The following is a 15,354-nucleotide window of genomic DNA, read 5'->3' as shown; positions in this document are numbered from 1 at the left end:
CCTTCCTCAGAAGGAGACCGGCATGGACCACACCCCTGGATTTCGGTGTCTTTGCACTGGAGGCCTGGGGCTGCCCAGCGGTCCTCATCTATCCATCCCCTGTTTCAGCCCTGAGCCACTGCCCACACGCGGGTATTTCCAGAAACCAGGACAGCCGGGCCTGATTATTCAGCGTCAGGGAAGGAAGGAGGAGGAGGGGAGGCGGAAGAGGCAGCAGCCAAAAAAAGCTGGAGACAGAGTGGAGGTGGTGGGGGAAGGGAGGTTTCTGGACAGATGGAGGAAAGTGGAGAGAGTGAGGATGTGTGAGGGCTCGGATGAGGGGCGGGGGAAAGTCAGAGATTCCACAAGGGGTCAGGCAGATCAGACTGGGGCAGGACAGATGGATGGAAAGGAAAGGATAAGGAAACGTCCAGGAGAGTCCTGCCAGTAGAAAGGCCTGGAGGTTAGAACTAGCCTGGCATGTGATGTATCTTAGGCAGAGGGGTCCTCTGACAGCACGAGGAAGGGAGGCTAAATTGCGATCACCCCCACCTCCCCCCTTCTGCTTGTGAAAAAAGGAATCTAGGACTTCCCTGGTGGTCCAGTGGTTAAGACTCCATGCATCCACTGCAGGGGGGCACCGTTCCATCCCTGGTCGGGGGAACTAAGATCCCGCATGCCTCCAGGTGTGGCCAGAAAAAATAAATAAATAAAGAGAAAAAGGAAATTTAAATTCATTCGTAAAAGACATGGGTGACAGAAAAGGGCGAGGCTCCTAGCCTGGGGCAACCCACTCAGGGCTTACCTGGCTCTCCTGAGACTAGCTAATAGTACCCCACTCCCAGATCCCAGAAATCCTCTCTGTTTCTTGCCCTACTTTTAGTCATTGCCCAACCTTTGGCGTCTCATTCATTCAGTGAAGGTTTATCGGGCATTTATTTTGTGCCAGGCACTGTTCTGGGTTTCCCTCAGCACAAACTGAGCTGGCTTAGACATGTGACGGCGGTTGTCCAAAGTGGTAGTCATCCTCACTCCAAAGGAATCGGAGGTGGTGTTAGAAGTGACACCGGATGCGGCCACCCCTGGGGAGGGTCTGACCGAGGGTCTCCTCCCAGCTCTCAGAGCAGGGGTTTCTCATTTGTCTAATTTGTGTCAATGGAACCAGGACTGAAATTTGAGGGAAGCCAAAATTGGAGGCTAGAACTCAGAATATAGAATTGCACTAGGTCTGGAAACAAAGGCTTGGAGTGGTTGGGCCGGTGTATTGTGGGAAAGTAAGTCATGGGCAGGGTAAAGAGAGTGAAGGGCGATTGCTGAGGGAGGAGGTGGGATAAGCCACCTGAGGGCAGATGATGCAGACCCTTGAATGCCAGTCCCCAACCCCTGGGATTTTTCCTGAAAGCAGTGGGGAGCCATGGGAGGGATTTGAGCAGGGGAGTGACATAGTTAACTTTGCATTTTAAATAGATGCTCTGACGGGTGTGCTGAAAACAGATGGGAGGAGGAAGAGACTGGGGATGCTAAATTTGGCAGGAACGATGGTCACCTTAGCCAGGGGAGGTGGCAGAGGAGATGGTGAGAAGTGAGTAGATTCCAGAGATGTGTGGAAGGTAAAACGAACCATTTATTGGGCCCTGTGCTAAGTGCATTACAGTGACTATCTTGTTTAATCAGTGCAACAATCCTCTAAGTACCATTTTAAATTATTTTACCTGTCCAAAGTCATACAGGAACAAATATCAGAGGTGAGATTCAAATTCAAGCAATTGAATGCCAAAACCCATGCTCTTCCCCTGAAAAGGCAATAACTGAAGTACCCATTACATATTCCATATTTGTGTGAATTTGAGTGTGAGTGTGTTTGTTTAAAAAACAAAAAAACATAGGTATACATTCAGATGGTTCAAAGTTCAAAAGTACAAAGGGGTGTAAAGTGAAAGTGTCCCTTCTCTCTGGAGGCAGCCCGTTGTATCAGATATCTTTTATATAGTTATAGGATGCCGTACTGATAAGTTAGCACAGTGGCTAAGAGTAACAGGTGCTGGAGCCAAACTTCCTGGGTTCAAATCCTAGTTCCACCACTTACCACCTGTTCAAATCTTAGTTCTACCACCTACCAACTGTGTGACCTTAGGAAAATTCCTTCAGCTCTCTGCACCTTAGTTTAGTCAGCTATAAAATGAGGATAGTTGTAGTACCTGACTCATAGGGCTGTTGTGAGGATTGATTGATTGATTGAGTGATGGCTGTATTGGGTCTCCGTTGCTGCACACGGGCTTTCTCTAGTTGCGGAGAGCGGGGGCTACTCTTCATTGTAGTGCACGGGCTTTTCATTGTGGTGTCTTCTCTTGTTGAGGAGCACAGTCTGTAGGCGCACGGGCTTCAGTAGTTGTGGCACATGGGCTCAGTAGTTGTGGCTCATGGGCTTACTTGCTCTGTGGCATGTGGGATCTTCCCAGACCAGGGATCGAACCCGTGTCCTCTGCTTTGGCGGGTGGATTCTTAACCACTCTGCCACCAGGGAAGTCCCTGTTGTGAGGATTTAAATGAGTGATATATGGGAAGCTCACAGAACAGCCACAATTTAAAATGTTAGCTGTTCTCTCTATAATTGATATAATGCTTCCCTTCTCTTTGTACACAATTCCCACATAATTTGGTACCTTGCATTTCTTACTTAACTAAGTATCTTGGCTATCATTACACAGCTCCGTATTATTAGTAATGACAGCTACATAGTACTCCATTTTGCGGCTCTACCTGAGTTTCTTTAAACAGGCCAGCAGTAATGAGCATTTGGGGAGTGTCCACACTTTATAAACAGTGCTGCAGTGTATTATCTTATACATACTTCTTTTAGCACACGTTTGAATCTCTCTGTAAGACAAATTCCTAGAAGTGTAAACGCTGAGCCACATATATGGACTTATTAGTCTGCTACATTTTGCCAAATTACCCTCTACAGAAGTTATACCAATTTAACTTCCACTGGCAATGTATGAGAATACTTGTTTCTGGCCAACTGCTAATACTGAGCATTATCAAACCTTTTATATTCACCACCCTCAAAGATGAAAAACAGTGTCTTAGTAGCTTTTATAGGCATTTCTTTTAGTATGAGTGAGGTTGAGCATCTTAAATTCCAGCTGTATTTATCCATTGGATTTTGCCACATGGCAATTGCCATTGACCTTGGTGGGCCTAGTTTTAGTAGCATGAAGGAGGCATAGTCCAACTAAGAGAGGACTAAGGAATAAACAGGATGTAAAAAGTTGAGAGTTGGAGTAGGCAACACTTTGACTAAGGAAGAGCGAAATAGGGGAAATGGTTGGAGGGGGAGGGGTTTTTTTTTAAGTGCTTAAAATGCAGATGAGAAGAAACCCTCAAGACCCTGAACCATGTTTAAATTGCAGGGACTTTGGGCAATGCCAATAACTAGCTGGGCGACCTTGTATAAGTCGCTTAACCTCTCTGGGGACTAATTTTCCTCACCAGTAAAAATGGGGCGAATAGTCCCTACCACGTAGGGATGTTCTAAGGCTTAAATAAGTGAACACATTCAACAGTTCAGCAAACGGCCTGGCAAATTGTCCTACTGTAGGACCCAACGGCCCACCTCCCCAGATCTCTAGCTGTGTTTTCAGAGATAACGACCTTCTGAAAGCATTTTCACGGTTCCAGCCTCTGCAGCCTCTGGACTGGAATGGCTGCCTGCGACGTTTAGACACGGCCGCTGTGCGCAGGCGCGCGCGGCGAGCGAGTCGGGGGCGCGAGGGGCGGAGCTGCGGCCCCCTGGGCTGTTCCGACGATCGCGCACCGCCCCCGCCGCGCCCCGCGCCCGCCCTTGCTAGCAGGCGCCTCCCGCCCCCCGCATTGCTGATGCTGCTGCTGGCCGACATGGACGTGGTGAATCAGGTACGCGTTCCAGCACCGCGGACAGAGCCCGCCGCTGGCCGGCCTCCTCGCCGGGATCGCTGCGAATCCGCCGACTCTAAGAGGTGGTGGCCAGAATCCTAGCAGCGGACACCCGGTCCCCGGCGCTGGGGCTGGGGTCTGCGGCAGGCGAGGGGAGGAAAGGGGAGGTGGAGAAAAGAAGGAGTGCGCCCTTTGCCGCAGCGAGGGCCGTCCTCACTGCTGCAGCGGGGGCCGCCAGAAACCAGTTCCTTACGGGCGACCGGGAAGGAAGAGGGGTCTTGGAGCCAGGGTATAGGCAAGGAGGGAGGGGAGGGGAGAGTAGAAGGAAGATGGGGGGTGCTGCAGATGAGCTAGGAAATAGAGCGACAGAAGGCGTGGGGGCGGGGGTGAAGGGGAGGGCTGACACCTGCCCCTTCCAAACAGAGATGGTACCCTGGTAGACGACCATCTCTTCCCCCAGAGCAGACCAAGGGGGACGATCAGTTTCGCTTCTCCCAAACCCCTAGTCCCCCTTCCCCCAGCACATATGCAGTGAAGCCATGTCCTAGCCCTCCTCCACCTTAATCAAATCAGTCCAGACCCTCTCTGCCATCGAACTCTTCTTCACCACCTCAGAACCTCGCCCATCTCTAACCAGGACTAACCCCTCCCCATCCTCATCACCTCAGACACCCCACCACCGTCATCTGACTCACCTTTACCGCTGCAGATCCCTCCCTCATGCTAGCAAACCCGACTCCCTCCCTGTTATGACTCACCTTCACCATCCAAGACCCCTTCCCCCACCCTAATGAACCCCAACTCCTTCCTCACTCTCTCCACCCGATCCCCTTCACCATCTGACTCACCTTTACCTTTTCAGACCTTCTCCCCTTCCCTAACTAGTCCTGACTCCATCCTCATCTTACTCACCCCTGACGCCCTCTACCATCTATCTCACCATCTCCCCAGACGTCCCCACCAGCCCTGAACCCCGGGGACCTTCTCTCAGAGACCCTGAGCTCACACCTTCCCCAAAGTGTCACTTTCTCCTTTTCACCGCCTCTCCAAACGTCACTCCCTCCCAGAGATCACATGCCTTATCCCCAGAGGTCATTGCCTGGTGGCCTTGTCCCCCACCTCCCTCTCCATCCCCAACAACCCCACCCCTCCCCGCCGTTTCTCTCCTCAGCTGGTGGCCGGGGGTCAGTTCCGGGTGGTCAAGGAGCCCCTCGGCTTTGTGAAGGTGCTGCAATGGGTGAGTGTGGTCTGGGCTGTGGGGAGAAAGAGGGAGGTAGTGGGGTCTGGAAGAGCAGGGATGGAGTAGGGATAAGGAGGGAGGGATGGATGGGTGGGGGGGGCAGAAGGGGGTGGGGGAACTGGGCTCCTGGGTGAAGTCTCAGGGGGTTGGGGTCAGAGAACAGATGGGCTGTGATGTGACGCCACATAAGGCCAAGGGTACCCCCATTCTGAAGTGGAAGATTGCGACGTCCTACTTCCTCTCCTGAGGTGAGAGAGGGGCAGGGGAGGTGGAGACTGAAGCTGGTTGCTGCAGGGAGAGACCCAGAGACAGTGAAGGAGACAGAGAGAATGGGAGATTGGGAATGATGGAGACAGAGATGGAAATACCAGGAAAAAAGTGATATGGAGATGGGAGAGAAACAAACAGAAAGAGACAAAGAAAAGGGAGACAGAGAAAGATGCACAGAGAACAGAGGTGCAAAGAGAAACAGACACAGGAAGAGAGGAAGAGAAATGCGGTGGGGGAGAGAAAGAGACAGAGGGAGAAGAAGAGACCCTCCAGGAAAAGAGAAAAGGAGAAACCGATAAACAGAAGGAGAGGCAGGAGGGAGACAGAGAGAGCACCGTAGAGATAACGTCAGAGACAGAGCAGGGAGATAGAAACAGACAGACCAAGAAACAGAAAGACACACACACACACACACACACACACACTCACACACACACACACACACACACACACAAACATTCAGAGAGAGAGAGAGAAGAAGCAGAAAGAGACACACATAGATACTAGAGAGGCAGAGAGAGAAACAGAGATACAGAGAGACAGAGACATCTGAGAAAGACAAAGACATATTGAGAAACAGAGACAGAGAGATACCGAGGGAAACAGACACAGAGAACAACAGAGACAGGCAGAATACAGGGAGACAAAGACAGAGACAGAAATAGACTGAGACAGAATAAGGGGAATCAGAGCATTATTGAGAGGTAGAAGCCAAGAGAGACACTGGGAGAAAGACTGGAAGAGATAGCCACACCCCTCTAATCAGCTTGTCCTTGGGCCTCGCAGAGCCCTGATTAGGGGGTGGGGGTGGGGACCAATCCATCTGCTGCTGCCTATGCTGGGCCCCATCTGTCCAGAGGAGGGCAGCCCCATCCCACGTGCACACAGGCTCACCGTGGCCATCCCCATCCCTGCTGCCCAAGGTCTTTGCCATCTTCGCCTTTGCCACATGCGGCAGTTACAGTGGGGAGCTCCAGCTGAGTGTGGACTGTGCCAACAAGACCAAGAGTGACCTCAACATCGAGGTCGAATTCGAGTACCCCTTCAGGTGTGCCCCCACACTAGCCCACCCCTGGGATCCTGACAGACCTGGGATGGGGGTGGGGGGTGGGACCGGCCAACACCTCCTCCCCAGCGGCTCCTGCCCAGCCCCAACCTCGGGAGACCACACCCACTCAGATCACTGCGCATGCACTGAGCACCTACCTTGTGCCTGGCACTCCTCTGGACATCTAGGACACGTGGTGACCAAGACAGGCATAGGCTGTTGCCCTCTGGCTGTGTTCTAGTGAAGAGGAGGGGCAGGAGACTGGCAATAAACAAGATTCAAAATTTTATATATATATATATATGCACACATATGTATATCCTTAAGGCAGTAGGTGCTCAATTAATGTTAGCCAATATTATTATTTAATTCCCATTTGTTCATCCCATACACAGTTTTTGAGAACCTATTGTATGTCAGGTACTGCTGAAAGTGCTGGGGATATAACAGTGAACAAAACAGACCAAGCTCCCTACCCTCATGGAGCCAACATTATAACAAATAAACAAATGACTAAAGAGGATAATTGCAGATTGGGAGAAATCCAAGGAGGGCATCTTCATGCAGGGTTTTATGATAAAGAATAATGAGGGGGTGCTGCTTAGCCATGGGGAAGGATTAAGCCAAATTAAACAGTTCTGAGAGTTATTGAGCTCATACCGTGTGCCGGGTGCTAGGTACACAAGAGTGAGCACAAGCAGGCAAGGTTGCTGCACTCATGGAGAGGCTTACCTCCTAGGAATGGGAAGACAGAGACCCACAGACACAATTTCAATAGAGGCTCCTGAGGCTCCTCCACTACTAGGACAAATCACATAACTGCTCTGGGTCTCCATTTCTTCATCTGTGAAAGGGGATAATAATACCCACCTTACAGGGATATGATAAATATTAAATGAATTAATACTTGTAAAATGCTTAGCATAATGCCAGGCACACAAGAAGCGCTCCATAAGTGTTTGTTAAAATAAGGAAAATAAATAAGTTTAAAGGACTCAGGAAAGAGATCAGGGATTGAGTTGGAAATTAGGGATTTTTGAGCACTAAGGGTAAATGTAGGCTCAAGGGATCACCCAGGGTGAGAGGCAAGACTGAAGAGAAGATAGGCCAGCGCAGGGCCTGAGCAATAATCAAAAGAAAAGGGGGCACCAGGGAGGCGTGGTCTGAGAGGCTGGGGAAGCGGGGGATGACAACCAGGGATCCACCAGTTCACAGAAGCCAAGAGAGTTTGGGGAAGGAGTGGGAACTGCAGCATGGGATACTACTGAGAGCAGGCCCTTTGGGGATCTAGAAGACCAGAAAAATCTGTGGACACCCCAACTCCTCCCATGTCTAGGGCCTCGGGTGCTGAGGATCTGCCCTTCACCCCCAAGCCTCCCAGGGGAAAAAAATCTTTGCCCTGTGTCCCCCGACCAACCCTGCCACTGCCCCAATAATCCCCCCCAAAGATCCCTCATTCCCCCTAGAAACCCAGAAACTTAAACCCAGATCCAACTCCTAGCTCCATCATTTAGCAGCCATGCAGCCCTCTGCAAGTAACTTAGCCTTGCAGAGCTTCGGTTTGTTCATCTGTAAAACAGGTATAATAATGCCTGCTTTAGAGAATTCTGGGGGAGGGTCATTAAGTGAAGAAATTATGTAAAATGCTTAGAGGTGATCAATAAGTGTAAGCCCTTCCCTTAGGGCCTTTGCTATACAAGGGCACTGACACCATTTGGATCCTGCCCCCCAACCTGAGGCCAGATCTCTGGGACTTCACCCTGCTCTTTCTCTCCACACACGTTCCTCCTTATGACCCCTCTTCCATCACACCATAGGAAAGGCCTTAGCCTCACATGCCTTCCCAGTCTACAGCTCCCCCCACCCCCGCCCACACCTCACATACACGAATCCTCTTCCAGCATCCCTTCTACCCTCCTGTCTTTCTGTCTGTCTCCTCCTATTTTGTAGTCCCTGGGCTCTCCTCTGCTATGTACACATTTGTTTTTCTCTTGGGGACCTGAAGTGAGGTGGGGAGAAGAGTCAACATGACGTAGGGGGAAAAACACAAGGTTCAGATTCCAACTCTGTCATTCCTATACAAGCTGTGTGACTTTAGGCAAGTTAATGCGTTTCTCGGAGCCTCTGTTTCTGCCTCCATATACTTTATTTAATAAACATTTATTGAGCGCCTACTATGTGGCAGCACTGTTCCAGGCCTTAAGGGTACACCACTGAACAAAACAAAGGAAAAAGCCCTGCCCTCTTGCAGTTACAACAAAAAACAAGGAAAAAAGTAAAATACATGGTATGTCAGATGGGGTATCACAGCTACAGAGAAAATGGAGCAAAGAAGGGGGCTAAGGAGTGCTGGGAGGGAATGGTTAGATTTAATTAAATAGATCAGGGAAGACCTCACTGAGAAGGTGACCAGTGGAGCAAAGCTTGAAGGAGAAGAGCATTCCAGTGCAAAAATCCTAGGGTGAGAGGGTGCCTGGTATGTTCTATGAATAACCAAGGGGCCAAAGTACCTAGGTTGGAGTGAGGGCTGAGTAATACCTATTTCACCAGCATGCTCTCAGCAATCAATGAAATGTGACTGGTACACAGTAGGTGCTCGTGAATGGTTATTTCCTCCTCTTCCTGGGACCTTGTCAGAATCTGGGGGAGACCCATGACTGGGCAGGGGGGAGGGGAGGGAGTTCTTAGGGCCTGGGCCACACCTGCCCACCTCTCTCCACAGGCTGTACCAAGTGTACTTTGAGGCACCCACCTGCCAAGGGGACCCTAAAAATATCTTCCTCGTGGGGGACTACTCCTCATCGGCTGAATTCTTTGTCACCGTGGCCGTATTTGCCTTCCTCTACTCCATGGGGGCTCTGGCTACCTACATCTTCCTGCAGAACAAGTACCGAGAGAACAACAAAGGGCCCATGCTGGTGAGCTCCCACAGCCATTCGTATGCATACAGGGGCCAGGGGACATGGAGCCTTGGGGACACAGCCATGTTCAGAGGCCACGTCAAATCCCAGACAGGCCCACATGCAAGCGGCCCTGATAACAGCCGCACACATTACTGCTGCTGCTATGAGCATCAGAGACACCGAATCAGAGTGACAGGGACACACCCACAGCCCACACAGAATCCCAGACACCTGGAAACTTGCCACCTCTCACAAAACCCTACAGTCTAGATGAAAGAAAGCAGCACACAGAGGTTCATTGTGACAATCATGCTTGTCATCACACCACACAGACACACTGATTCCTACCCAGCTGTACTCATACACCCTCATCCCAGACACAAAATGACACAAATTCCCACATTCAGATAAAAGTGGAAAGACACACTACTTTCCACAGATTTGGCAACCATCTCACAGAATCACACACACACACACACACACACACACACACACACACACACACACCCCACATGCCACAGTCACACTCCCACACCCTCTGTCACATACACATACATGCACAGACAAGCCCAAGCTAGGAGGGCCACCTTCAAGTGGGTGTTGGGGGCTTCAAGAGCTGGAAAGGCAGGGGAGAGACAAGCCTCTTCTGGGAGACACCCCTCCCAAGAAAGCCTGTGATCTGAGGAGGCCCCACAGCCCAGCATGAAGCAGCCCACTCATGGTGCCATCTCCCTCCCCCCTGCCCGGCCTAGGACTTTCTGGCCACGGCAGTGTTCGCCTTCATGTGGCTGGTTAGCTCGTCGGCCTGGGCCAAGGGGCTGTCAGATGTGAAGATGGCCACGGACCCAGAGAACATTATCAAGGGGATGCCTGTCTGCCACCAGACGGGGAATACATGCAAGGAGCTGAGGGACCCTGTGACCTCTGGCCTCAACACCTCGGTGGTAAGCCCTGGGAAGCTGGCTGGGCCAGCTGGGGAGGGTCGCTGGGAAACTTAGTCTGGCATGGGGAGTGGTGGAGAGAGAGAATGAGAGGAGAGTTCAGAGGAAATCCAAGAGGGCTCCCTGGAGGAGGCATGCCAACAACAGAGCCTTGTAGGATGAGATAGCAATTGTAACCACTGTGACACCACAGACTGTCCCCAAAAGGGGAACGTGAGACCTTCTGTCCAGTTAGGTTTGGGAGACCTGGATCACAGGCTCAGCCTAGTCATGTAGAATCTCTGGCAACTCAGTAAGTACCCTCTTGGGACCTGTTTCCTTATATGCAAAATGAAAGAATAACTTGAAATGGTTCCCGTATGGACGCCCCCTACTGGCCAGAGTCAGACTGAGCTCAAATCCGAGCTCTGCCACTTGCAAGCTCTAGGACCTGAAAACTAGTTACTCAGCCTCTCAGGCCTCAGTTTGAGCATATAAATTGAAAATAAGAGGTCCTGCTCCAAAGTTAAGTAGTGAACTAATAACATACAAAGTGCTTAGAAAAGGGCCTGGCACGTGGTAAGTCGTATACAAGTGTTACAGATCCTCAGATTCCAACTCTTTTTTTGTCAATTGCTGGCTACGACAGATCTAAGATCTAAGCCACTAAGCCTCTGTGCACCTCAGTTTCCTCAGCTGTAAAGTGGAAATATTACTTTCTGTCCCCAAATTGAATTACATTGTATATACTTATACAAATGTATATATTTGTTTTAATATAAAAGCGTATATTTATATACTTTATACATGGGTATTCATACATATATTTGTATATACATATGTATGTGTATATATGCATCCATTAGCGGTATATCTACATATTTAATAAAAATTTATGCTTAGCATTTACTATATATTACAAAATTAGGTTTACTATATTTTGTACATGTATAAACATGTATATATGCAAATACATAAACACATATATGCAATACTGATATATCTCAACATCCCCGGGAATCTGAATTCTAACACGCCCCACGCCCCCCTCCCCACCAAGGTGATTTTTGTGCACATTGACATTCATGCGCTGGGACTCGGAGGGTCAGGGTCTCGGAAACCACCACTATCCGGGCGCCCGCGAATCCAAGCCCAACGCAAGCGGCCTCGATGTTCCCCGGGGCCGCCAGGGCAATGGGCGCAGGACAACAGCCGAGCTTTGTCTCCCCGCAGGTGTTTGGCTTCCTGAACCTGGTGCTCTGGGTCGGCAACCTGTGGTTCGTGTTCAAGGAGACAGGCTGGGCCGCCCCATTCCTGCGCGCTCCTCCCGGCGCCCCCGAGAAGCAACCGGCGCCCGGGGATGCCTACGGCGAGGCAGGCTACGGGCAGGGCCCCGGCGGGTACGGGCCCCAGGACTCCTACGGGCCCCAGGGCGGCTATCAGCCTGACTACGGGCAGCCCGCCGGTGGCGGTGGCGGTGGCTACGGACCTCAGGGCGACTACGGGCAGCAAGGCTATGGCCCTCAGGGTGCGCCCACCTCCTTCTCCAATCAGATGTAGCCTGGTGAGTGACAGACAGGCGGGGCGGCCAAGGAGGGTTCATGATCCTTTCATGGGCGGGTTAGTGAGCCAATAGGAGTAGGACACTGGCCGGACAGGTAAGGATGGGAATTTGAAGGAGCCAATAGAGAGGCGGAGCTACGTGCTAGGGGCGAAAAACTAGCCAATGGTGGAGAGCAGAAGAGTGGTGTTTGAAAATGGGCAGAATGAAAAGCCAATGGGAGAGAGGTAGAAGTGCTGCTCTGAGGGAAGGGCGAGGAGAGAGAAGTGGGCAGAGCAACCAATGAAAGGAGGGAATAACAGGAGGACTTGCGTAGTGGGAAATCCGCTGGGCGCAGGAGCCATGGAGGGAAGAAGATGTGGGTCTTATCCAATACGTTATGATAAGGCCAATAGATGATGAGGGTAAACGGGCTTGGATCATGAAGGTCAGACAAGATCACTAATCCGAAGGAGGTGACAGATCCGCCACCTCTCCGCAACCCTGGAGGCGAGGGAGGTAGTGTGGAATTTCAAAGAAGAAAAGGGCCCGGGCGGAGCGGGGCGGGGTGGGGTGGGGGGCGCATTGGAAAGACTTGCCGGCCTTCTTGTTGGGCCTCAAAAGAGAAGCGAGATTTCCCTCAAATGTGAGGGGGGAAGACGGGGAGTAGAGGCAGGCTGATGGCGTTAGAGGGGAAAGGCAAGGAGGTGGCAACACATGGGTGGAGGTAGCTTCTGGCACTTGGCCAGGATGGAAAGGGCAGGGAGGAGTTTATCAGGCATCCCATATCTAATTCACTAAAAATTCCTGTTGGCTCTACCTTCAAAATATATCCATAATCTTCGCACTGTCTCCCTGGACCTCTTCACTGGTTTCCACCCCCATTCCCATTATATTCTGCTCATGGCATGGGGAACGATCCTGTTAAATCCTAAATCACTCCACGACGCTCCTATGCTCAGAGCTCAGAGCTCTACCGGGGTCCCATCTCACTCAGATTAAAAGCCAAAGCCAAAACTATGACCCACGAGACCCTACACAATCTAGCCCCGGTATCATTGTATCATTTTACTCTTCTTCTCTGCTTAAAATCTCCAGTTGATTTATACCTTATCCAGAGTCAAAGCTGAAGTCCTCACAACCTTGTCTACAAGCTCCTATGTGACCCCATTACCTACCTCTCGGACATCACCTCCTACCATTCTCACTTGCTCACTCCACTGAAGCCCCACTGATCTCCTGGCTGTTCCTCAAACACATTAGACGTGGTCCCACCCCAGGGCCTTTGCACTGGCTGTGCTCCCTACCTGGAATGCTCTTCTCTCCAGTTATCTGCGTGGCTCATTCCCTCACCTCCTTAAGTCTTTATTCCAATGTCACTTCTTCAATGAGGTCTTCTCTGACTACCTACTTACTACAGCAACCTTTCTTCCCCTACTGTCACTCCTAATCCCCCTCGCCCCAGTCTACTTTTTGTTTTTCCATTTCACTTATTATCACCTTATGTCATACTAGATAACTTATTTATGCATCATGGTAATTGTTTAAGTCTTTCTCCCCTGCTACAATGTAAGCTCCACAAAGATAAGGATCTTTGCTCTGCTCAATACAGTTTACCACCAACGAGGAGTACAGTACCTGTTAACAGACTTTTTTGGATTGGGAGAAGGGGAAACCATAATTTCTTTGGTACCTAATCTAGTGAAGGCAAGGTATATATTCCCAGCAGCGGCAGCTGGGATGAAGCTGACCCCAAGACTATAAGTGAAGGAAGAAGGAAGGAAGAAAGGTCATGGCAGATAGTGGGTGAAGCCAGGGCAGAGGCATAGCAGCCCAGCCCTTCCCTAAAGGCACCACCTGTGTCTGGACCCCCTCTCCTTTTGTATCTTTTGTCTCCACAGGTCAGTGCAGCCCGGGAGGACCCCGTTGGTAGGCAAGAGCTCAGGAGAAGGACTGCCCCCCGTTCCCATCCCTACACCCCAGGTCTCCACCCCTCAAACCAGGAGACCCTTAACTGTCTTTGCTGTTTATATATATATATATTATATATAAATATCTATTTATCTGTCTGAGCCCTGCCCCCACTCCACTCCCCTTATGCATTAGGGACCCGATCTTGCATGGGCCCCTCTCTTACCCCCACCCCTTCCCCTTCATCCTTTGGCCCCTCTCTGTTCCCTGGCCCTGTGCCCTGAGGTTGGGGGGCTCTGTAAGGGGGACAGGGAGGAGACAGAAGGCTGTGTGGGGAGGGTGGGTGTGAGTTCAGGCTCTCCCCTCTCTCCCTCCCCTCCTCCCAACTCGGGCCTTGATTCCTCTAGCAATGCCTGAACAGGGGCCATTAGGGAAAATTCAACTCTGAAGAGAGAAGAAAGGCAGAGGCTGGGGGAGCTTGGGACCCAAGGTGGTCTTGGAGAGGACCTCTAGAATGAACAGGGCTAGTAAGCAGAGGGGTTGGGTTCCAGACATACTGGATCCGGAGTCTGAAGAAGAAGGGTGCCCTACAGCATTCTAGAATGGGGCTTAGAAGGAAGCTGAAGGTGTGGTTCTAGAAGGGGTGGAGCTTTGGGTGAGGCAGCGGGTGGGCCCACAGTGGGCAGGGGTTGGAGTAGGACAGGGTTCTACGGAAGGAGTGTGACTTGGGACCTGGACACTTGGTTTGGAAAAACGCTAAGGGCGTGGTTCTAGAAGGGGTGGGGCTTGAAGCAGGCCGTGGGTGAGGCCCCAGAGTGGGCGGGCCTTGGATTGGGACCAGAATCTATGGAAGGGGTGTGGCTTTGAACACTCCGAGAGACAGAGTTTGATTCTAAAGGGGGCCGACCTTGGGCAAGGCAAGAAGTGGAGTTCAGGAATGGGCCAAACTTGGAGTGAGGTCGTGGTCCGTGTTCTAGACAGTTCAGGACTTAGAGTGGGGCGTGCATGGTGGTTTCTGAAGGAGCAGCCCCGGCCCCGCAAAGGAGCAGTGAAGAAAATATGTTTTAAAGTGGTTGGGCTTGGCAGTGGGGAGGGCGAGGTGAGAGGCTTGGTTAGGAGCTGAGGGATGGGTTTCGTTAGGGGTAGGGGGGAATATCCTTGGCCAAGCCTGGGGACTGAGGTGGCCTGAGAAGAGCTGAGAGATAAGACTTGGAGGGTAAGGGGTGGGATCCAGAGAGAGGCACCCCCCACACCCTTGCCTACCCCGAGATGGGACAGCTAGGCATTCAGAGGACAGAGCCAAAGGGTCTGTGGGGCCGACCTACCCTTCTCCACCCACCCCCGGCCTCCTCCCTCCCTCCACACCCCCATCCGTCCCGGAGTGGTTGGAGGCCCGGTCTGGAGCCCCTATCCTGCACCCTCTGCTGTGTCTGTGACGTCGGTAGTGCCTGTGCTTGTGTGTTGCCATTTTGTTTGGCTGTGGCCCCTCCCCCTCCCCTCCAGACCCCCACCCTTTCCCATGCCCTTCGGTATTGTTTGAAGACTCCATCCCCGAGGAGGAAAAAATATGATTAATTCTTCTCCCCTAAATAAACTCCTCAACCACCTAGTCCACACGGCTCTTACTT

At 51.3% G+C, this 15,354-nt stretch overlaps 1 protein-coding gene across 2 annotated transcripts; it reads left to right on the top strand.

The window, feature by feature from the left end:
• The first annotated feature begins 3,827 nt into the window (after nt 1-3,827).
• Nucleotides 3,828-15,340, top strand: SYP (synaptophysin). 2 transcript variants are annotated; one of them, XM_032619431.1, is made up of 7 exons: nt 3,828-3,894; nt 5,066-5,131; nt 6,328-6,452; nt 9,175-9,370; nt 10,189-10,299; nt 11,509-11,839; nt 13,717-15,340. In XM_032619431.1, exons 1-6 carry the CDS (start codon nt 3,859-3,861, stop codon nt 11,833-11,835), a joined length of 861 nt encoding a protein of 286 aa, XP_032475322.1. In that variant the 5' UTR covers nt 3,828-3,858; the 3' UTR covers nt 11,836-11,839; nt 13,717-15,340. The 2 variants fall into 2 exon arrangements, with proteins under 2 accessions (XP_032475322.1, XP_032475321.1); XM_032619430.1 differs by having other exon boundaries at nt 10,108-10,299.
• The last annotated feature ends 14 nt before the right edge of the window (nt 15,341-15,354 follow it).

The sequence above is a fragment of the Phocoena sinus genome, chromosome X (genome assembly GCF_008692025.1).
Source record: "Phocoena sinus isolate mPhoSin1 chromosome X, mPhoSin1.pri, whole genome shotgun sequence".
Lineage (NCBI taxonomy): Eukaryota > Metazoa > Chordata > Mammalia > Artiodactyla > Phocoenidae > Phocoena > Phocoena sinus.
The sequence above is the reverse complement of the archived record's forward strand: the minus strand, read 5'-3'. Positions and strand labels throughout refer to the sequence as shown.

Excerpts from the sequence above, each read along its gene's own strand:
- SYP (XM_032619430.1), top strand. The coding sequence starts at position 3,859 with ATGCTGCTGCTGGCCGACATGGACGTGGTGAATCAG. Across the intron at positions 5,132-6,327 it reads TTGTGAAGGTGCTGCAATGG|GTCTTTGCCATCTTCGCCTT; the intron begins GTGAGTGTGGTC and ends CTGCTGCCCAAG. Across the intron at positions 6,453-9,174 it reads GAATTCGAGTACCCCTTCAG|GCTGTACCAAGTGTACTTTG; the intron begins GTGTGCCCCCAC and ends CTCTCTCCACAG.